At 41.1% G+C, this 25,204-nt stretch overlaps 1 protein-coding gene across 1 annotated transcript in view; it reads left to right on the top strand.

Annotated features, from left to right (window-relative positions):
- LOC126457128 (mediator of RNA polymerase II transcription subunit 12) overlaps positions 1-25,204 on the top strand; it is a 372,135-nt gene that overhangs the window by 130,503 nt on the left and 216,428 nt on the right. The window contains exons 16-17 of the mRNA XM_050093187.1: positions 14,755-14,901; positions 15,053-15,153. Of these exons, the coding sequence (XP_049949144.1) occupies positions 14,755-14,901; positions 15,053-15,153 (248 nt within the window). The remainder of the gene's footprint in view (positions 1-14,754; positions 14,902-15,052; positions 15,154-25,204) is intronic.

Genomic DNA, 25,204 nt, shown 5'->3' with positions numbered 1-25,204 from the left:
CACTCGCTACCCCAGCCAGACCTCACTCTGCCCCCGCTCCACGCGACAGAGTTAACACTACCAAAGATCCTACACTTTGGTTCTCCACACGACCTATCGATGTATCCGTTCGGTAGCATAGTTTTCCCTAGGCCAGACCCAGCGTATAAATACAAATAATATTCACAAACAAACAAACATAAATGCATAAATATATATATACAAACAGTAAAACAATTACAATATATAAAGAGACAGAAATGTCATATCTTGAGGTAATAAAGCAAGGAGAAAAAATTATAGTACAATAGATGGAAATAGGAGGATATGCATTTCCGGCGTTACAAGCTACTCTTCTCATCTAGTACCTACAAGCAGTTGTCGACAACCCCGGCCTTTCTTGGTCTGAGGAGTATGTTATTGTCCAACCCCACACTGTGCAGAGCTGTCAAGAGATTAAAACACAGCCCTTCAATGTCCACATGAGTGCTCTGGTAGTATGTAGCTGCTGTCCCAGGCAAAAACACCTGCTGTACAGGCTACAGTGAATGCTACTGTGACCTGCCACCCACCCAGCACCATATTTATGTGGACACCACTGGGGCGACATCCACTGAGACTCCTGAGACAGTTTCAGAATGTTCTGACGCCATCCACTACACTGCTGCTGGCCTGGATGCTGCCACAGAAGAGTATACAATTATAAACTTTAATAAATAAATTTTTGTTCCACTAATGCTGTTTCATTAGTGTCCAACATACTGACCAGCCTGCTCCACTGCACTCCGTGCTTCGTCATCCTGACAACAATAGGGGGTCTCAGCCTAGGCCCCTTCTATACTTTAAATACAAACTATAAAATGTATGCAGCCTAACACTACATGATGTGTGATTATTTTATTTTTGTACACTGCAATCTACTTCCATTTGCAGCTATTGGGTTTCATGTTTCAAATAAAAAGATGGTTACTATGAAAAAAAAAATATAATTTGTGTGATTTGCCCGCTGTAGTGTATTTGCTATTCATTTATACCCACTGTTCTATGAAAATTATGTGTAGTTGTTGACTAGCATGAAATAGATGTGCATCTTTAAGATCTATGATAATTAAAAGAAGAGATTCATTTGACTTCAAAGACTGCTTTCAAGATTCACTGTGTTAACATGTATTATTTTGTGTATTTAAGTTCATTCAAGTGCAGAATTGAAACTGATATCTGGGTACAAGGTAATTGAAGTATTTCCCAACATGCTATGACCACAAATTATAAGTCTAAACACAAGTTTTTGAGAAATATTTCCTGTGTGCTCACCCAGAAGAAAGCAAAAATTGATGAATATGGTGATTACCATTGCTGTTATTGTTTAGTGCTTTTCTTATGAGCCACGCTTCAGATGCTCACCACTATTAAAGTGTTATTTTAGGCTCGATGAGAGAAAGAGATGTGAAAAAATGAGTTTACCTCCCCAGTTGATGTTACAAGCTTATTAAAAGTCGGTGTAGTGTATTTCTGTATACTTTGTAAAATGTAAATTTGAACGAAAACTCGGATGCTACAGTTTCACTTCATGTCCTCTATCACTGCTGCCAATCTTTATGATCTACAGTGTGTGGTGCAAAGTATATATGTGAGTAGTCGGTGTTGTTACAACTGTATCGTGTCAGGTTTGAACATGAAAGTCTTTAAAATGTGCTATCGCAACACCCTTGTGAAGTGTTGGCAGAAGAGCCAACACCGTGTTGCTAGAGGAGGCCGAAATGCACGCTTTTAAGCTCACGCAGATTGGCGTGAGGTCTGGAACATTACAAGGAAATGAGAACTTAGAAATACGGACGCAGTTGCTGTAATACTTAACTTTAATCCACAATCGGTGTTCATCTCTCTTGACTGTACATAATTTCCATTTCAATATACACTGGTAATGGCGCCTTGCTAGGTTGTAGCAAAGGACGTAGCTGAAGGCTATGCTAACTATCGTCTCGGCAAATGAGAGCGTATTTGTCAGTGTAGCTTCGCTAGCAAAGTCTGCTGTACAACTGGGGCAAGTGCCAGGAAGTCTCTCTAGATCTGCCGTGTGGTGGCGCTCGGTCTGCAATCACTGACAGTGGCGACACGCGGGTCCGACGTATACTACCGGACCGCGGCCGATTTAAAGGCTACCACCTAGCAAGTGTGGTGTCTGGTGGTGACACCACACCTTGTTCTATTTCTGTGTGACATCTGTGCCAGAGCACATCACCTGTATGAAAAGTATATTTTCAGCACTTCACAAAATGCTTTCACCCTTACATACACTCCCGTCATTGCAGGGCCACTCCCGCTCTCCACACATCCAGCAGGCGAGCTCTTTTTACATGTGTTAGTGTGGTGTGGTGGCTGCACTGGCTGTTGGGTGACTTGACAAGTCACCAGCCAATAAAAGCTCACTAGCCGGAAATATTTCCTCGATTATGACTGAGCATATTCTTCGAGGCTCGGAGTTTGAATTTGAAAGGTTTATAATCAATATTGTTGCTGAATTTAGTACATCAGAAATACATGCAACAAGATGAGTCTCAGTTATAAGTGGCACAAGAAAAGGTGGCAACTGGTATGCTTCATCCATATTGACTGGGTCCGAAACACTTCTTATCAACTGTCTTGTTTTTCCATTGCTGCTTGCATGGTGAAGCTAAACATTGCAAGTTGTGTTGGCAACACTGATCATGGATTATATCAGCATTTCCTCTCTCATGTCTCCCCCCTTTCCACAGTGACCTAAAATATTCCCTCAACTCCACCACCACCCGTGGAGAAAACCATCTGTCTATCGGACCACGTATAACTCATTCAGTCACATCAAATGTCAATAGCAGGAAACTGGGATGAAGTCAAGGGAGATGTCGAGTAAGAACTTAGACCGAGGTAAACCTTACTAGGAAGAAATGTAAAATTGGGAAACTTTCAGCAGTGATCTTATGGGTTTTTCGCAAGGGCTATGAATTTGTGACGTAGGATTGTGAAAAATGTAAAATCCAAGTTCCACTGTACATTTACTCTCTTAACGCAACTCTGTCTCCACTTGCTCACTTTTGACACCCCCTCACGCTAAAATCCCACCTCACAGCTTTTGCCTGTATATGCGGCAGATTGGGTGCGTTAATTTTAGTTGTACTATAATAGATAACTTAGTGATGACCACAGATGTGATAAATGGACAGTTGTTATTTAACTTCACATTCAGGAACTGTGTGTGTGTGTGTTATACATATAAAGGGCATGGCTGATCTTTCTCCATCCTCTCGTAATTGAATTGTGTGCTCCACCTCTAATGACTGCGATGTCCATAGGATGTTAAATTCTAAGCTTCCTTCCAGCCTTCTTTTCATAATTTGGATCCAGAACAGTACCAAATTAAAATATAATATCATTACATAGAATAAAGAGCTCTATACGTATTCTATAATACATAAAAAATAGATACATATACAGAGTATAAATAGTAATGATACCACAATGCCGTAGTATTAATAAAGAGAACATTAAAAAAGTGTCATATTCATCATCATTTTTCCACATTCTTGTATTAAAATATAGGCAGGTTAGTAGTATATATGATGCAGTATTAGCTCAACATTTGCATAATATAAAGCTATAATTAAGTGAAGTTTTAACTGAGGGCAGTTTGATATTAAGTTAAAATAAAACCATGGAAAGTCCAAGTAGAAATAACAACAATATAAAAAGGATAGATTGCTGCTCACCATAAAGATTGCACGTTGAGTTGCAGACAGGCACAGCAAAAGATTGTTACATATTTATCTTTCGGCCAGAGCTTTCTTCAGAAAAGGAAGCACACAGATTCACACAAGTAAGCACACCTCAAGCACACATTACTGCTATCTCTGATGGCTCTGGCCAGAATGCAGTGCTGTTGCATCAAATGCAAGCAACATTCCACAGTGAGGCAGGGAAGAGGGAGGGATAGCTGGATCGCTGAAGAAGAGACAGGTCCAAGAACCACCCAATCCACTCACTCAGCATTTCCTATCCCAGTTCCTTCACAGGCTTAAGGCTCAGAGGTCACACTACATTTGAAAGCAGCCACGTCATATACAAGCTCTGCTGCAATCATTTCACAGCTTTTGATACTGGTATGACTACCAACCAGCTGTCCACCACAACGAATGGCCACTGCCAAACTGTGGCCAATAGCAAAGTGGGCCACCCTGAGGTACAACATGCAGCTGAACAAATGCTTGATTTTGATAGCTGTTTCACAACCTGTACCATCTGAATCCTCCTCTCCACCACCAGCTCTTTTGAACTGTATAGATGGGAGTTATCTTTACAACACATTCACCACTCCCAAAATAATCTCAGCCACAACCTACAGCAACTAACTGTTCCCATACCCTCCACCCAACAGTTTCCACCCCCTCTGCCCTGCATCTCCCTCCAATCCACATCCCCTCGCCCTCATAGTGTGCTGCACTCTGCTAGTGCACGGAATGGTGTTTTTCCCCTTCCTTGGCCCCCTCCTTTTCCACTCCCTGTTCCCCCCCCCCCCCCTCCACCCCGCCCCACCCTCCCCCACAGCCTCCTGATGCTGCACCTGGAAGCCTTGTATAGCTACCATTTAGTCCCTCCATGCTCTACCAGGCAACGCTGACTCCTCTCTCCCCAACCGTACCCTGCTATCCCTCTCCCTTTCACGCCCTACTGTGGATTGCTGTTTGCATTTGATGGAGTATCATTGTATTCTGACTAGAGTGTCTGGAGACGGTGGTCATGTGTGTGTTAGGTGTGCTTGCTTGTGTGAATGTGTGTGTGGTTTCTTTTCTGAAAAAGGGTGTGGCTGAAAGCTAAATGTGTATCAGTCTTTTCATTGTGCCTGTCCACAACTCAAAGGGCCCCCTGTGTGGTTAGTAGCAATCCATCCTTTTACTTTTGTTAATACTAACTTAATAAACTTTTCTCTTAACTGCTATTAGCACACGAGGAATTCAATGAAAATTTTTTATTTATTTCTGCAAAAGAATTCTAATGTAGTCAAGCAGGTGCTTCTTTAAATTACTTCTACACAAAAACACATTGTCCGTTGAGCATTTAATATTACTAGGGAGTGCATTGAAGATTTTAGCACTACCCTCCTTTACCCCTTTTCTTACGAGTACCACCTGGTTCAGTTCAGGGTGGAAATAATCTCTTCTTCTAGAGTTATGGCCATGATGTAAGCAATTATTTTCGTACCGAACAGGGTTATTAATGCTGAAAAAGTAGATTGAAGATATTACAACATGAGGTTGGTGGGTGGAGGCTGTATCTCACATGTGACCCTAGGTGTTCTTTTTTGTGCTGTGAGGAATTTTTTACACTAGCTCTTGCTTCAAAAGATTGTGCAATAACATATTATGGAGTGAGGTGAATTATCGTTATGTGCAATAACTACTACTTCTGGCTGTTTGTGGTTAGTGTGGAAGGGATGACATTAGCCTTCATTAAATTTATTGGTGGGGAGTTGCATGTGAACCAAGCCAAAACTTCCTTGAGGATTTCATTGACACCAGATTCAAACTGAACCTCTTCGATGCTATCCACACAATACTTCGGGCATCTGCAACTATTCTGAACCATATTTGTTAACGGATAGAGGCAGATCAGTTAGACATGTTGGGAACAGCAAGGACACAAGCAACAGGTCTTGGGGGACTCCATGCTTTATTGTGCCCCATTCAGGGGACCACCACATCTTGCGATTTCCCTTTTGAGACATCTGTAACTATCCTCCGTCTTTAGGGTATGATGAAATTCAGTTGCTTATAGGCCCTGTAAGATCATAATGACATACCTTCTCTAAACATATCTCATGGCTACACAATCAAAAGCTTTGACGAGACCACACAACACACTAACTGGCAACTTATTTCTATTTATGTATTGTAACACATCATTGATGTATGAGAAAATTTCTTGATTTGTAGAAATCCCTATTTGAAAACCAAACTATCTATGGTTAATGATGTTATGGTTTCTAACATATGCCAGTATACTGTTACACAGAATCTGATCAGTTGTTCACTTGTTTTGTGTGACTGGAATGGCTTTGAAGTAAAATAAAGTAATGGTTTTATTGCAAAAAAAGTCAGAAACACTAAACAGAATAGGCAAAGAACTGCCGAAAAACATAGTTTCAGAATATGGCACAGGGACGTCAACTGTGTTGGACAGGAAGAAGAATTGAAAAGAAATTGAAGATCTCTGCTTCATAATGATGGCTAAAGACAGTTTGCAGAACTGCGGTACAATAAAGAAAGCAAGAAGTGAAACATTGGATGAAGTATTATTCATTTTGTTCAGTGAGAGAACAGAGTGTGGTATTCCGACATCTGATCATTCCTGCAGCGAAAGACACTAACCTTAAACAATGGGCACCTGGTGGCGATTCTAACTTCACAGCCCATCAAGATTCGTTGGAAAGATGGAAAGCCTGTTATGGCATATCCCAGCTTTCAGTAATGGGTGAAAGTTTTTCAGGGGCATGGTGAATGCAGGATGCATAAAAAAAGAATTTGAAGAAATAATTTCCTCCAAAAATTTAGCCCCATGTCAGATTTATAAAGCAGATTAATCTGGCCTTTTAATCAGGTGGTACCCAGTAACATACTGGCTTCCAAATTAAGTGACTTGGCAAGGAGTTATAAGAAATTTAAAGGTCAAGTTAAAATTATTGGTTCCAGTAATGCATATGGAAGACACAAATTCGCTCTCCTTTTAAACAAGAAAACTGAAACATCTACATGCATTGAAACATGTTAATCAGTCTACGAATCACAAAATAATTCATGGATGGATTGTTGGTTGGATTGTTAAAACCTGGTTTTGTCATGATTTTATGTCAAGTGTTAGACGATATTCAGAGGAAGAGGGCCTTCCACCTATAGTACATCATCCATTGTATCGATGTCATTTGTTTATTTGAAAAAGTAAATTGCGATTTCTGTGGCATGTACGCAGTGCAAGTGACCTTTTTTTTAAATTGCCAAACAGTTTTTACTAACTGTAGTGCAAGAAACAGAACTTGCCTGCGAGAGAGGTCAACGCTCTCAGAACCCTGTAGAGATTAAATGTCCTTGTCATGTTAACGTGATGAAGTGACACACTTTTTTTCTTGAGACTCGATGAGGGAGTACACTTATATGGCTTTCTTTCAATTTGTATAATTAGGATATTGTTGCCAGCAGCCATTAAAGTTTGTAGGAAGTTAATTTAGTTTCAATAGCACAAATAGTGTCAGTTAATATTTTGTTTTCAAACTAATGTAAATGACTCAATAATATGCTTTCTTGGTGAAATGGTATAAAACAATTCATTTCTATGAAACAATGAAAAATCCAGGATGGAATGTAACAATATAATGAAAAGGATAGTTGCTACTTACCCTATAGCAGAGATTCTGAATCGCAGAAAGGCACACCAAAGCCTGTCACACAATTAGCTTTCAGCCAACAAGGCCTTTCTCAAAATTAGACAAAACACACACACACACACACACACACACACACACACACACACACACAAATAACTCACACACACACACAGTAGAATTTTCAGAACGATGTTCGCTGGATATTTCATTGGCCAGCTATGCACGCATGATCATTTGTTCTTTGGGACATACTATTGTCCCGTTTTATAATTTATGAAATCCTATGCTGCCATGTATCCAAATCTCATTGTACAACTGTAATTATTCCTCTACAGACTCTGTGGATTCTATATGGACAATAAATCATATTTCTAGATTATTGGTGACCAATAAAATTTTAGCAGAGTTACTGCTGAATTGCTAGGTACTCGGAACCCAGCACGATGATTTCTAGCAAGTTTTTGATATCTGATAGCATCAACAAAAGCAATTCATCATTTATGATATCAATATACAGGGTGTATGTAAAGTCTAGGAACACTTTCAATTTTTTATTGCACAAGAACTAAACGAAACATTCCACGTGGGAAAAATATATCTAAAAACAAAGATGATGTGACTTACCAAACGAAAGCGCTGGCAGGTCGATAGACATACAAACATACACACAAAATACAAGCTTTCACAACCAACGGTTGCTTCATCAGGAAAGAGGGAAGGAGAGGGAAAGACGAAAGGGTGTGGGTTTTAAGGGAGAGGGTAAAGAGTCATTCCAATCCCGGGAGCGGAAAGACTTACCCTAGGGGGAAAAAAGGACAGGTGGATATGGGTGTGTGTGTGAGTGTATACCTGTCCTTTTTTCCCCCTAAGGTAAGTCTTTCCACTCCCGGGATTGGAATGACTCCTTACCCTCTCCTTTAAAACCCACACCCTTTCGTCTTTCCCTCTCCTTCCCTCTTTCCTGATGAAGCAACCGTTGATATATCATGGCATTGTTGACTGTGGCAGTCGCTTCCCATATTTTCTCCTGGAGCTCTGCTACATCACGTGGTAAAGGCAGTACATAAAGTAGATCTTTAATGTGTCCCCACAGAAAAGTCACATGGAGTGTGATATGGTGATCGGGGAGGCCAGTTCGTGAAACAGCTGTTCCCTTGTGTAGCATGGCCGATCCATCGATGCGGCAGCTCTGTGTTCAGGTACCCACAAACTTTATGATGAAGACTGGGTGGAGCCTCATCCTGCTGAAAGATGAATGGAGAGTCCGATTGCATTTGAGGCATCAGCCATTGCTGCAACATGTCCAAGTAGGAATATCCAGTGATAGTGCTCTCAGCGAAGAAGAATGGTCAGTACAGTTTTCGACGTGACAAGGCACAAAAAACATTCACCTTTGGGGAATCACGCTCAAATTCAATGCATTTTTGTGGATGCATTGTACCCCTGATTCAACAATTATGCCTGTTCAGTTTCCCATTAGTGTGAAAAGTGCAATCGTCACTAAAAATTAAGCAACTGGCAATGCCATCCCCATCGTCATTCAATTGCAACTGCGAACAAAACTCAAAACGCTTGTCTTTGTTGTCGTCATTGAGCATCTGCGCTACCTCCAATTTGAATGGTTTCATAGACAGCGTCTGTCACATCACTTTTCATACTGTCATTGGAGCCACTTTGAGCTCAAAGGATGCATGATCCACTGATTTCTTTGGACTCCTTATGAATGTGTCTCGTATGCGCCTCATTTTCACTTCTCTCACACTGGGACGTCTGCTTCTCTTTGCCTGGCACAAGCAATCAGTTGTAACGAATTTGTTGTGCCAGTGGTAATGGTCTTCCTTGTGGGTGGCTTCATACTGTACTTGGTTGTAGACATCCGTTGAACAGCTGTAGCACACTTTTTTTTGTCGAACTCCAACACACAGAAAGCTCGCTCCGCCTCTGAACTTGCCATGTTTGTGACTAGCACTGACTTTCAGCAAATTACCAAACTACGCTGGATGGTATACATGAAAAAAACTTTCAGGGTTTCTCTTCAAAATGACATATGTATGAATCTGTACAATGTTTGGTTCTTGTGCAATAAATAATTGAAAGTGTTCCCAGACTTTATGTATACCCTGTACTTTAGCTAAATGATGAAGAGAGATTTAAATAATAAACTGAGCTCTAAATAAACTCTAATGAAGATGATAGTAAAATTTTAAATAAATAATAATATTTTTTATTTTACTTTACACCAAAGGCCACATTTTTTGTTGACAATGCACTGTTACTTCTGGGAGCAGAGCAGCTTGTCAGTGGTGACATCAGAATGAAGTTCTTCCCTCTTCTACAACCAATAGATCAAGTACACTGGAGAATATGAAATTGGTATATAAAAGACAGCTACTGGGTCAATTAATTCTAGAAGAGGTAGAAGCTGGTGTGCTTTCTGAATTGAAATCAGTAAATGTTAAAGATGTGATATGTATGGTTGCATCTTTTTCGGATCAAATTACTGAACTGTCAATTCTGAAATCAGGAAAACCATTATGGCCTGCTATTTATGATTCGACTACTGAAGTTTGTGAAGTTGTCAGCACCTCTGAATTCCTGGCAAACATTCCTGATTGTTCCGATGCAGATGATACTGACATAGGTGTCTGGTTGCAGAATGGCAGTGATGCTGGCTATGGCTTGATGAGAGATGACAAAATTTGCATTGCCACCAGTTTTAATACAGAGAATGACAATGATGGCAAAGTGGACAATGAAAGTGGTGTCTCGGGAGAAAAAATAATGCCTCATGTAGAGGCAATGGCACAGCTGGAAAAACTAATGGTTTACTTAGAACATCAGCCTCAAACAAGTCCAATCAAACTGTTGTTAGTGAAATGTTTACACAGTTGTGCTGCTCTCATATGCTTCACAAGTCTGAAACAAAAGAAACTTACACAACTCCAGTATATGAACGGTCTACCTAGTACAGATAAACAAGGGTCTTACTTATTGTGTTGCCAGTGGAGAAACAGTGACACAGGATGGGTTGGTCAGGAGAGCTCAGTGACTCTGATGGTGGACTAGTCGGTGGGTGTCACCTGAGTAACAAGTCTATCAGAGACATTTAACAAAAACTTGCACAAGTTTGCTTCTCTAAGTCTCTTGTGCAAGTTAATTTCAGCAACTTCCTGTAAATAGTTGCAGAAGTGTTTCCACTTGAGATGCATTGTGAGATTGGCAAGTGCATGTTTACAGTGTCATGCTAAAAGCCCAAGCAGCCACACCTTCATTGTTGTATTATTATTATTGAAGAAAAATAGTGACAAAAATCTAAAAGTTAAGAAACCTGAATGTTTGGATGAAGAAATGGATACAGAGATCTACATGAAACTTCGTGGCAGATTAAAACTGTGTGCTGGACCAAGAGTCGAACTCGGGACCTTTTCCTTTCTCAGGTAAGTGCTCTACCAACCGAGCTACCCAAGCATAACTCACAACTCGTCCTCACAGCTTTACTTCCACCAGTACCTCGTCTCCTACCTTCCAAACTTCCCAGAAGCTCTCCTGAGAACTTGCAGAACCAGCACTTCTGGAAGAAAGGATATTGCGGAGACATGGCTTTGCCACAGCTAGGGGGATGTTTCCAGAATGAAATTTTCACTCTGCAGGGGAGTGTACGCTGAAATGAAATTTCCTGGCAGATTAAAACTGTGTGCTGGACTGAGACTCGGACTTGGGTTCTTTGCCTTTCGCGGGCAAGTGCTCTACCAACATGCTCCAGTCACATTTACAAACAACAAAAGACAAAGCAGATAAATACCAAGGAGCAGGTATACCAGTTAGAATGCCAAGAATGTGAGAATCAGTATATCTGGGGATGACAAGCAGGAATTTCAAAACTAGGGATAAAGAACATATAAGAGGCTGGAAGGATGAAAACGGCAGTTCTCCCTTTGCTGAACGCCTGATAAAAACATGAACATGAACCATCCAACATTGGAAAAAGATGTGAACAAGCACAACAAAAACTCCAGACATTAGAAGAAAACTTTCACATACAAAGTGCCTTTGCAGTGAAAAAGAAAGCAATTAATGACCAAATCAATAAAACAATAACTCACTGATCATGTTAGCCCCTAAAACAATAACAAACAGAAATCTGAAACACAAACAGAGAAGTGATTAATGAATCACCCTTCCCCTCCCCCTCCTCTCTCTCTCTCTCTCTCTCTCTCTCTCTCTCTCTCTCTCTCTCTCTCTCACACACACACACACACACACACACACACACACACAGAGAGAGAGAGCCCCTAAAAAACAAGACTTAACAAGGAACAACATGTTCACACATAACAAAATACACTTGTGTGCGTATACACACACGCGCGCGCACACACACACACACACACACACACACACACACACACACACACACACCAAATGAAAAATATCAAACCACACACAACATGAACAAAAAACGGGAGATGGACACACAGCGACAATTGGCAGTACTACATACTGTAAAGATACACATGTCGATCGCAAAATTAAATATGCAGGTGATGTGTTGTAATAAATGTGACTGAAAAAATGCCATAAATCAGCCAGCTGGAGTAAGGGGACCGAATGAATATGACTCCAAGAGCACATGTATGGACTAGCCATACTGGAAATCGTAAGTAACACCAAACAGTAATTTAACCTCACAAAATTTGTGCCAGAAAAGTTGTTTCTAATCTGGAAAACAAAAGAAAATAATGGCATAATGTAACATGGTAACAGATTGTAAGTACAAAATAGTCCATTTATTGTATGTACAAAAAGAAATCTGTATTACAGGGCACTGAAGCTGTTTCATAAATAAAAGAATCGAAACACTTATGGCAAGAAACAAACTGTCTTTCATTTAGTTGCGTAGATATAACATACCTTCGTAAATTTAGAAGCAACTAAGAAATGACAGAAAACAGAAAATATGAGTATGTATGCATTTTTTGTGCATGTATGTCCAGCATCTTCTCCTAAAACAATGGATCAATTTCAAGCAAATTTGGTACACATACTACTCTGGGAATAGGCACTGTGGAGCTTAGAACCTTCCGTAGGATAGGCTGAGTAGAGAGGGAGGGGGGACTGAGGAGGAGGAGGTTGACAGATAGAGGGGGGATTAGGAGATGGATAGGGGAGGGTAGGATGGGACAGATAGGGTGGGGGTGAAGGAGGAGTTGGAGAGTGAGGGGGGCAGTAGGAGACGTACAGAGAGAAGGGGGAGGTGGAGATTTATGCAGTGAGGTGAAGGGGGAGGGAGAGATTGATGCAGTGAGGAGAAGGGGGAGATGGTCCGAGAGAATGGAGATGGACGCAGAGAGATGGGGAGAACATAAAGAGACGCTGGAGAGGGAGATGAACTGGACATGTATTAAAATGGGCCATGGATACACATGAAGGGTGTCATCAGGAGTGCCCCAGGGAAGTTTGATAGGACCGCTGTTGTTCTGTACAGGGTGTTACAAAAAGGTAAGGCCAAACTTTCAGGAAACATTCCTCACACACAAAGAAAGAAAATATGTTATGTGGACATGTGTCCGGAAACGCTTACTTTCCATGTTAGAGCTCATTTTATTACTTCTCTTCAAATCACATTAATCATGGAATGGAAACACACAGCAACAGAACGTACCAGCGTGACTTCAAACACTTTGTTACAGGAAATGTTCAAAATGTCCTGCGTTAGCGAGGATACATGCATCCACCCTCCGTCGCATGGAATCTCTGATGCGCTGATGCAGCCCTGGAGAATGGCGTATTGTATCACAGCCAACCGCAATACGAGCACGAAGAGTCTCTACATTTGGTACCGGGGTTGCGTAGACAAGAGCTTTCAGATGCCCCATAAATGAAAGTCAAGAGGGTTGAGGCCAGGAGAGCATGGAGGCCATGGAATTGGTCCGCCTCTACCAATCCATCGGTCACCGAATCTGTTGTTGAGAAGCATACGAACACTTCGACTGAAATGTGCAGGAGCTCCATCGTGCATGAACCACATGTTGTGTCGTACTTGTAAAGGCACATGTTCTAGCAGCACAGGTAGAGGATCCCGTATGAAATCATGATAACGTGCTCCATTGAGTGTAGGTGGACGAAACTAAAATGAGCTCGAACATGGAAATTAAGTGTTTCCGGACACATGTCCACATAACATCTTTTCTTTATTTGTGTGTGAGGAATGTTTCCTGAAAGTTTGGCCGTACCTTTTTGTAACACCCTGTATATACGTAAATGATTTGGTAGACAGGGTGAACAGCAATCTGTGGTTGTATGGTGGTGATGCTGTGGTTTACGGTAAGGAATCAAAATTGAGTGACTGTAGAAATATACAAAAATGACTTAAGCGAAATTTCTAGTTGGTGTGACAAATTGTAGCTAGCTCTAAATGAGGGGAAAATGTAAGTTAATGCCAGTGAATAGGAAAAACAAACCTGAAATGTTTGATACAGCATTAGGTGTGGTTTCAGTTGCCCAAGATGTATGTGTGAGTTGTCTTTTTGTTGTGCCTCTCTGCGACTCAGCATCTCTGCTATTTGGTGAGTAGCAACTTTCCTTTTCGTAATATTATTAGTTGTGTACTACTTGACATGGTCACATTGTTTAAATATCTGGGTGTAACATTGCAGAGTGATATGAAATGAAATGAGCAAGTTTACTGTTGCATTGCTCACATTTACCATTTGGCTTAATTATGCACATTTCGCTCTGGAAAGTACACCTGAAGTCAAATGACAGCTTCGTGTATCTTTGGATACTATTTCTGTCAACACATTATTGGACTTAAAATCGATATTCAAACTTTATACAAGCCAGTGTATGAATGAACAAATAAAATTACAAACAAATTTGATGTTATATTAATTGCTTAACATAGTATATTTTCGCTGCACTGAATAGGACTGGCTTGTTTCACAGGCAGAGTTTTGGTAATTTGGACCTATGGAGCTAAGACTTTCGGGTGAAACAAGTACAAGTTTAACATATTGAATGAATTATAGAAAAAAATTCATATTTTATTCTGGGCCATTCAGGCTATGGGACCTCAGAGGATGTAACCAGCTGGAACAATGTAGTCAAGCAAGTACATGTGTCTTGTTGTGTTATCAATTATTTACATCTGATTACAATTCATAATAGGGTAGAAGCAGTCAGAAACATTTATAGAAGTTTTTTTCCAATATACTGTTCATTTATTTCAGATTATGTGAATAGAGGCACTAATCCAAAAAATTATTGGATTAACTCTGGCTCAGAGTACTGTCCCAAACTGAAAACATATGTAATTCTTTTTATGTTCTTGCGGAAATAATCTTGAAATAAGTGTCTCATTTTAGGTGGTAAAGTGAAGAAGCATTCCCGTGGAGAGTTCAATTTTGAAGCAGTGACAGCCAAAGTGCAAAGTATGTCATTTTTTGATCAACATGCAGTCACATGGCAGTGTGCAGTAACTGTTATTGAAATGCTGAGTTCTTTTGCAAGTGGTGAGTACATTTCATTAGCTTTTGCTAGAAACATTAGTTACAGTCTTTAAATTTCCATAAGTTTTAGAACATTGAAATGAAATTTCAGTAAATAATAGGATCATAAAATGAAAATATCTGTAACTTGACTTAGGAACTTGTTTCTTTTCAGGAAATTCTAATTACTTACCAGTGCAAGAACATGTGGCATTTTTGTTTGATCTAATGGAATTGGCCTTAAGCATTTACAATCTCATTGACGTGTGTATTCAGGTAAGAGGTTGGCATTGATCATGAAGTTCATATGTTTCTTGTGTGATGAGCAGGCCCAGTTAAATTTGTACTTCCTCGTAAATAAACTTCTAAGTTTAGAAGCTTAAAACCTTTGTGATAAATGCTCCATGCATGCTGTCCATTATACACTCCTGGAAATTGAAATAAGAACACCGTGAATTCATTGTCCCAGGAAGGGGAAACTTTATTGACACATTCCTGGTGTCAGATACATCACATGATCACACTGACAGAACCACAGGCACATAGACACAGGCAACAGAGCATGCACAATGTCGGCACTAGTACAGTGTATATCCACCTTTCGCAGCAATGCAGGCTGCTATTCTCCCATGGAGACGATCGTAGAGATGCTGGATGTAGTCCTGTGGAACGGCTTGCCATGCCATTTCCACCTGGCGCCTCAGTTGGACCAGCGTTCGTGCTGGACATGCAGACCGCGTGAGACGACGCTTCATCCAGTCCCAAACATGCTCAATGGGGGACAGATCCGGAGATCTTGCTGGCCAGGGTAGTTGACTTACACCTTCTAGAGCACGTTGGGTGGCACGGGATACATGCGGACGTGCATTGTCCTGTTGGAACAGCAAGTTCCCTTGCCGGTCTAGGAATGGTAGAACGATGGGTTCGATGACGGTTTGGATGTACCGTGCACTATTCAGTGTCCCCTCGACGATCACCAGTGGTGTACGGCCAGTGTAGGAGATCGCTCCCCACACCATGATGCCGGGTGTTGGCCCTGTGTGCCTCGGTTGTATGCAGTCCTGATTGTGGCGCTCACCTGCACGGCGCCAAACACGCATACGACCATCATTGGCACCAAGGCAGAAGCGACTCTCATCGCTGAAGACGACACGTCTCCATTCGTCCCTCCATTCACGCCTGTCGCGACACCACTGGAGGCGGGCTGCACGATGTTGGGGCGTGAGCGGAAGACGGCCTAACGGTGTGCGGGACCGTAGCCCAGCTTCATGGAGACGGTTGCGAATGGTCCTCGCCGATACCCCAGGAGCAACAGTGTCCCTAATTTGCTGGGAAGTGGCGGTGCGGTCCCCTACGGCACTGCGTAGGATCCTACGGTCTTGGCGTGCATCCATGCGTCGCTGCGTCCGGTCCAAGGTCGACGGGCACGTGCACCTTCCGCCGACCACTGGCGACAACATCGATGTACTGTGGAGACCTCACGCCCCACGTGTTGAGCAATTCGGCGGTACGTCCACCCGGCCTCCTGCATGCCCACTATACGCCCTCGCTCAAAGTCCGTCAACTGCACATACGGTTCAAGTCCACGCTGTCGCGGCATGCTACCAGTGTTAAAGACTGCGATGGAGCTCCGTATGCCACGGCAAACTGGCTGACACTGACGGCGGCGGAGCACAAATGCTGCGCAGCTAGCGCCATTCGACGGCCAACACCGCGGTTCCTGGTGTGTCCGCTGTGCCGTGCGTGTGATCATTGCTTGTACAGCCCTCTCGCAGTGTCCGGAGCAAGTATGGTGGGTCTGACACACCGGTGTCAATGTGTTCTTTTTTCCATTTCCAGGAGTGTATTTAGTCTCTGCTTGCATCGTAGCAGAGACATGACATACTGGTGGACTTCACACACTGTATTTCATATGCTTTCTCCTTTTCTCTTGAATCTGTTATAGTTCTTGTGATTTCTGTCATCTCCATAAATAAATAGGTATGTGAAGTCTTTACCATTTCAGATAGTAAATTCCATTCGTATTTGTCTGTGTTCAGTCTGAAAAGTATTTTTCTTTAGCCCCTGTCGGTTCTTTGCAATAGCACTATAAACAGATTTTGTACAGTGACTGACAATACTTGCAATTACATTTTAATGAGAAAAAAAAACACTTTGATGCATAGTATTTAGATTTCATAACCTCCGTTTAGCAGCTGAAGGTCATAATATAATTCTAATTTCAATTTAGAGCTGTTTTCACCTGAAAAAATAATCCCCGCTAAATGCTATAACCATAAAAGTAGATTTGTTTACATTTATACTCCACAAGCCAACATACGGCTGGTGATTTAGGATACATAGTGCACCTGCCTCATTGCCCCTTACCTATTTCATTCTCAGGTGGTAGACAGGAAGAAAGACTGTCAGTACATCTTCATAAGGACCTTAATTTCTCTAATTTTACCATTGCAATTGCTGAGCAAGGTGTATGTTTTAGGAAATCATATATTTTGTGCCCATTTTGGTAAACAACTCTTAGACTTCTGTGCATGAGGCTCTCTGAGAAGCAAATAATCTCTCTTGTAACGTGTCCCACTGTTTGTTGAGCATGAATACAATTACTTGGGGAAGTGCATTGAGAGAGGTGACAGTAAAAAAAGGGGTGGGGGGAGACTGCAGGGAAGAGGGTGTCACACATCTATTCGTTACACTTGCTGCTTCTCACTCATGCATTCTTCTCCCTTGCACATGATGTCTCCGTCCCAGTCATCAGCCACCCTTTCCCAGCCCTTCTTCTCAGTTGCTGCCTCATTCCTTGCCTCACCCACTCCACCCAACACAACCCCTCATTCCAGTCAAGCTGCAGAACTGCTGTGCCTCACCCCACACAATCCCCCACCCTAGTCAAGCTGTAGCACTGCAGTCCCAGAACAGCACCTTCAGACAGCGTTTTTAGACTTATTTATGTATCTATCAATGGCTAATGTTTCTACTCTTTTGAAAATGTAAATAAAATTTTCTTGGCAAGCAATAAATAGATCTCTGCAAATGATTTTTCATTGACCTTAGATAAAATACAGTAGGGGGAGGAGGAGGAAATTAGTGTTTAACGTCCCAACAACAATGAGATCATTAGAGACAGAGCACAAGCTCGGATTAGGGAGAGATGGGAAAGGAAATTGACCAAGTACTTTCTAAGGAACCATCCCAGCATTTGCCTGAAGCAATTTAGGAGAATCTTGGAAAACCTAAATCATAATGGCTGGATGCGGGTTTTAATCTCCCAGATTCTAATCCATTGTACTACTCACTGCAAAAATACAGTAAATACAACTGTATACTGCCAAAGGGTGCCACACAAGTGGAAATAATGCATAAGGGAATAACAATAAATGAAAAAGAATATTCCAAATATTTAGTAATTATGTTGTTAACATCCTGAACCAGAAATCATATGTTACAGATGATTTTAAACATGAAAGCTCTGCAACTGTTGCATTATGGAGGAAAAAGCTTTTCTCTCCTATTTTCATTCACAGTTATTGCATCATATTCTGGTACTAATCTTCATTAAAGAAGAAAGTATTTGTTGCATAGGAGCTTTTAATATTATGTGGTGTCCACTTTAGAATCGCTTGGAGACAGCTTTTCAAACAATTGACCATACTGGCAATAGCCTCACGCTATATTTATCCTTTCTCTGGAAGTTTGTTGTAAGTGATCAATCACATGTCAAGAACAATTATACCATTCACAAATACATTACCTCAAGGGGAAATGACTCACACTATCCCTCACTTAGTCAAATCGTGGTGCAGAAAGAAGTGAGGTATTTTGCTATAAAAATCTTTGACCACTTAAGCAGTGATGCAAAGAATCTTTATACATGGTAAATATAGAGTGTGTGTGTGTGTGTGTGTGTGTGTGTGTGTGTGTGTGTGTGTGTGTGTGTGTGTGTGTGTGTGTGTGCGCGCGCACGTTGAAAGGGGGGAGAGAAAGTAAGTCATCAGAAAGTGTGTTATTGTAAACTGACTTGTTCGTAGTGAGAGATACAGAACATGCCTGGTCTCTTTCACTTACACTGTGGTATGGTACTTACTCCCAGAGATAGACGGCTGTTCAAAAAATTCCAGAACTTTGTCTACAAATTTTTTTATGCTTACCTTTTACTTATTGTACATGATCTCATTTGAAATAGTCTCCTCCACAATTGGTACACTACACCTAACACCATTTCCACTTCCGAAAGCAGTCTTGGTATGCCTCTTATTGGATTGCGCAAAGCGCCATCTGCCAATTTTCTTTTGTCTGGTCTATTGTTGCAAATCTTTGTCCTTTCAACAGGGTTTTCACCTTTGGAAATAAAAAAAAGTCCACAGGGGCCAGGTCTGGAGAGTATGAAGGATGAGGCAGCACAGTGATTTTGTTTTTTGTGTAATAATCACACCAACTGGGATGTTTGTGTGGGTGCATTATTGTGATGCAAGAGACATGAATTGTCTCGCCACATTTCAGGCTGTTTCCTTCTGACGTTTTCTCACAGGCGCTGCAACACGTCCCAATAATACCATTGATTAATAATTTGTCCCTGTGGCATGAATTCATGATGAACTAATCTTTCAAAGTCAAAGAAAACTCTCAGTACGGCTTTGACATTTGACCTGACCAGCATTTTTGGTCTTGGAGAACCTTACCTGAGCCTTTGGAAAGATTGAACCCTGATCTCAACATCATAACCTTAGACCCACGTCTCATCGCCAGTTATGATTCTCTTAAGGAGCATCTCGTTCTCATTTGCCGAATCTAGAAGCTCTTCACAGAATACTAGGCGATGGTCTTTCTGGTCTTGACTCATGAGCCATGAGACGAACTTGGCGACAACATCATACATTCCTAGATGCTGTGACATGATTTCGTGACATGATCCAACTGAAATGTTACATTCTTCTGCAATCTCTTGGACAGTCTGTGTTCTATTGGCATGCAGAATTTCATTGATGTTCCTGACGTGTGCATCATCAGTAGGCGTCGAAGGGCGTCCTGAATGAGAGTCATCTTTAAATTCCATCTGGCCATTTTTAAACCGTGTGAAGCATTTGTAACACTTACTACTCATCACCATAGGCTTCCTGCATCGTTTGGTTTATCTCCGTAATGGTTTTCTTGAGTTTCACACAAAATTTAATTCAGTCATGTTGCTCCTCTAACTCTGCCATCTGCAAATTCCCAAACTGTGTGACACAACATTTTACTCAGTACAGCACTGAGCAACAACTAACAGACATGCAACATGAAACTTCCAACAGTTGTACATTGAACACAGGCATGTGCAGGGATGCCAACCACATTGTTGTTCAACACACCATTGGCACGAAACTACGAATGTTCTGGAATTTATTCAACAGACCTCACATGTTTTAGGTGAAAATGTAGTACTGTTAAGATAAATATGCAGGCAGTTACTCTTTGCCAGTTACACTTAGATGATAAAAGCATTGTCAGACCTCCTTTTTCCTGGCTTAGCACAGCAACTCAACCCGGCATGTACTCAACAAGTCGTTGGAAGTCCCCTGCAAAAATATTGAACCATGCTGCTTCTATAGCCCTCCATAATATTGCGAAAGTGTTGCAGTGCAGGATTTTGTGCATGAACTGACCTCTTGATTATGTTCCATAAATGTTCAAAGGGATTCATGTCGGGTGATCTGGGTGGCCAAATCATTCACCCAAGCTGTCCAAAATTTTCTTCAAACCATATGCTAACAGTTGTGGCCTAGTGACATGGCGCATTGTCATCTATAACATGACGTCCATGAATGGGTGCAAATGGTCTCCAAGTAGCTGAACACAGCCATTTCCAGTCAGTGATCAGTTCAGTTGGACCAGAGGACCCAGTCCATTCTATGAAAACACAGCCTACACCATTATGGAGCCACCACCAGCTTGCACAGTACCTTGTTGACAACTTGGGTCCATGGCTTTCTAGGGTCTGCACTATACTTGAATCCTGCCACCAGCTCTTACCAATGGAAATCAGGACTCATCTGACCAGGCCAGGGTTTTTCAGTCATGTAGGTTCCAACCGATATGGTCACGAGCCCATGAGAGGTACTGCAGGCGATGTCGTACTGTTAACGAAGGCACTCGCATTGGACGTCTGCTGCCATAAGCCATTAATAACATCCCACACTGATTTCTGATGGTTATTTTACACACGTTGCTTATCTGTTAGCACTGACAACTCTAAATAAATGCCGCTGCTCTCGGTCATTAAGTGTGCAGGCCTTCAGCCATTACATTGTCCTTGCTGGGAGGTAATGCCTGAAATTTGGTGTTCTCAGCATACTCTTGACATTGTGGAACTCAGAATATTGAATTCCCTAATAATTTCTGAAACATAATGTCCCATGCACCTAGCTGCAACTATCATTCTGCGTTGAAAGTCTGTTAATTCCTGTCATGCAGCCATAATCACATTGGACACCTTTTGACATGAATCACCTGAATACGCACGACAGCTCCACCAATGCACTACCCTTTTATATCTTTCATATGCGATATTACCGTCATCTGCTTATGTATATATCACTATCTGATAACTTTTGTCACCCCAGTGTATACTGTCTATGAAAGGTCAAAACGTGTTTAGATCACAAACAAGTATTGCCTAGTCATTTCTGAACATAAATGACGATAATTAATACAAATAGGGGCAAAGAGATGAATTATACTGGTACAACAGAAATTTTACTTCACATGTCAAGCATGTATTTCACTTAATTCTCATAAGACATATTTATTCCTTCTCTCTTATATATTATTATAATTTTGTCACGCACAGTGATGTCACAAAAGTCTGTTACAGAAATAACAGCTGCTGCCAGCCAGTAGCTGGCACTACTTGCATTTAAAATTGAAACATTTAATCTTATGCTGTTGTGTGACTGACTAACTGCACTTTTGTTTGTACCTACCCTTTGTTTGAACTTTTAGTTTAAAACCTAAATTGCCTGTCATGGATTTTTTTTTTTTCCACCTCACAGCATCAACTTTCAAATGTACTCACCTTGTCATCCTATTGCAACAGTGAAAATGTGCACTGAGCCTAAGAATGAACACCTCTTAATAGCTTGTTGGTTCACCTTTAGAAACCAATACAGCAGTGATTCTGCTCAACATGTATTCAACAAGTCCTTGGTGTATTTCTGTAGGGATGTGGCACCAGATGTTTAAACATAGTTCACGCAATTCCCATAAATTGCAGGTTGATGGGTTGTGGGCATGGAGCTGATGCCTGGTAGCATCCCAGATGTGTCCCACCTGGTTCAGATCTGGTGAATTTGGTAGCCAAGACACCATTGTGAGTTCACTATTATGCTCCTCAAATCACTGTAGCACAGTTCTGGTCTGAACAGTTATTCTGCTGATGAATGCCTTTGCCATTAGAGGAGACATGAAGCATGAAGGGATGCAGTTGGTCCACAATAATGTTCACATAGGCCACATCTGTCATAGTTACTTAAATTACTGCCACAGATCTCATAGAATCTAAGGTCAGTGTTCCCCGTAGCATAATACTATCGTGATCATTCTACCTCCATGGCATGACACGTTTTGAGCAGCCATTTACCTGGATTACAGTGTGTGGTGTAACAAGAAACATGATTCATCTGATCAAACATCACGTGTCTATTGATCTGTGGTCCAATCTTGAGGATCCCAAGCCCATTGCAATCATAATTGACAGTGTCATTGGGTTGACATGGAAACACAAAGGTCATGTGCTGAGGAACTCCATATATGATGAAGTACACATTGTATACAATTATGGAAAGGGTATATTGCTACTCACCACATAGAGAAGCCACTGAGTCACAGACACGCACAACGAGAAAGAATGCCGGAAATATTCAGCTTTCAGACAAAGTCCTTCATCAGAAGTAGAAAACACACACACTTTCATACAAGCCCGACTAGTGACCGGAGGTGACAGTGGTCATATGTACATGTGTTTGATTGTGTGAATATTTGTGAGTTTTCTACATTTGATGAATGACTTCGTCCAAAAGCTGAACATTTCTAGCATTTTTTTCATCATGCCTCTCTGCAACTAGTTTATCCTTTCCATAAACTACATTTGTTTATATTGAGGGTTAACTACAAGTCTTTGCAACACGTGATCCCTTGGTGGTCATCCTGGATTTTGTTACAATGTTCTGCCATTGTCACTTCCCTGTATTCAACAATGTTGTCTGTGAACAGGCTCAGGAAGCTTCCTATGTTATCCACCAAATGGATTGTAAGTATCACAAACAGTAATGATCCTCTAACACACATGAGGTACTCCAGAAGGTACTTTCATGTCTGATGATTTCTCTCCATTAAAAATTACATACTGAGTTCTATCTGCAAGAAAGTACTTAGTCCAATCATAAAGCTGGCCATTATTCTGTAAGACTCTTATTTCATGAAGTCAGTGGCTGTGTTGAAATGTATAAAATGCTCTATGAAAACTGAGAAGCACAACATTAAGCTGAGTGTACCTGTCTTCTGCCTTCTGGATATCATGGATGTTTGCAAAATTCATGATGATTCCTATAGAGGAATTTTTTATCTTTAAACAACTTATAATACTCAAGCATATAATCTGCCTCATAATTCTATAACAGATTAAATATTGTGATAAAGATCAGTAGGTATGTGTGTCTTTTTGATGACTCACCTTGAAAACATTAACCACCTGCACCATTTCCCAGTTATTTGGAACACTTTATTGGTCCAGTAACCTATAGTTAATTGCTGCTGTAAAGGGCATGAGTATTGTTACATAATCTATGTTGAAAAATGCAGTTCTCCCATTTAGCCCATTTTCCTTCTTGTTTATTGAGCAAGTTAACTTGGTTTTCTTATCTGCAATTACTTATCTCAGTATCTTTTATTTCATAAATTGTGCAGTGCTTGAAACGAAAACTGTATTGGAGACATTCTCAGTGAAACACTTTCTACTTCTGCCAATCCAGGATAAGGCCTTATAACCTATTCCTGTCTCACCATCTCTTCCTCATCCATCCCACACTACTTCTTCCAATATGTCTTCGTCCTTAGCTGGGTGGTAACATGCTCGCCTCTCATGCGAGTGGGCCTGGGTTTGATTCCCAGCCAGGTTGGAGGTTTTCTCTGCTCAGGGACTGGGTGTTGTGTTGTCCTTATCATCATTTCATCCTCATCAATGGCGCACAAGTCGCCCCATGTGGCGTCGAATGAAATAAGACTTGCACTTGGCAACCAAATTTCCCTGCATAGGGGCCTCCCGGCCAACGATGCCATTTCCATTTCTTCCAATATGATTGTAACAGTTTTTAAGAGCAAATTCAGTACTTCTTCTGACTGAATTAAAAGAAATAAAAATAAAAATTAAAGATATGTGCGACACATACTCTGCTACCTGAATATCCATTTTCTGTATCTAGTGCATGCCTGATGACGTATTCACTGGGGAAAGGGGTGGTGGGTCTGTCTGCACCATTTCAGCTAGTATCTAAAGAAACTGAGGTTGGCTCCTGTAGCCAGGGAGCAAGTGTTATTCATGCTTACATGAGCTACAATTTGAAGACAGTTCACATTATAGCTGTTGGCAGTTCGCTTTCTGCATCTTGTATGGGAGTCCCCAGCAAACAACAAACATACCAAGTACAGTTTGGCCTTCCTCCTCAGTCTCTAAATTGTTTCACTGAGGGGTCCCGTTACCCACCTGACATTGTAGCTCCCAGTGCAAAGCCACCTTCAATACTTGTCTAGATATTATAAGATCAATCACAGTGCAAACAGTAGAGGCATGTCCTGCTCAACAAATTTTCCTTTTTTGTTGAAATATCATATATTTCCAAGCCATTGTATGTGAGTTCAGTAGTTTCCAAATTCATCAAGCAATGCCTATCACATTTATTATATGAAATTCACTATCTGAATATTTGCTTATGAATTTACGTGGAAAGGATGCACACAGTTATAGAATTCAGCAGTAGATGAAGAATAAAACAACTTTGAACATGGGCATAATTCTTGACATAGCTCCTATGTTTACACAGGACTCCCAAACCAGGTTTTTGTGAATTGATTTCCCAGTACTGATTATGATTGCTCAGGTAATCATGCCAATATTAAATTCATTTTGGAAATAAACATAGCTGCTGAATTTTCTTTACACAATCGATTTCTGCCCCCATGTAAACACTCAGCCATTTTCAAAACATTCTTGGATTGTCAGGTTCCATTTTTAGTTTTCATTCTCCAGAAGCTGTGTTGCATTTACATTGAACTAAAACATCAAATAACAGTTTCCCCT

Source organism: Schistocerca serialis, chromosome 2 (assembly GCF_023864345.2).
Source record: "Schistocerca serialis cubense isolate TAMUIC-IGC-003099 chromosome 2, iqSchSeri2.2, whole genome shotgun sequence".
Taxonomy (NCBI): domain Eukaryota; kingdom Metazoa; phylum Arthropoda; class Insecta; order Orthoptera; family Acrididae; genus Schistocerca; species Schistocerca serialis.
This window is presented reverse-complemented; position numbering and strand designations above follow the sequence as displayed.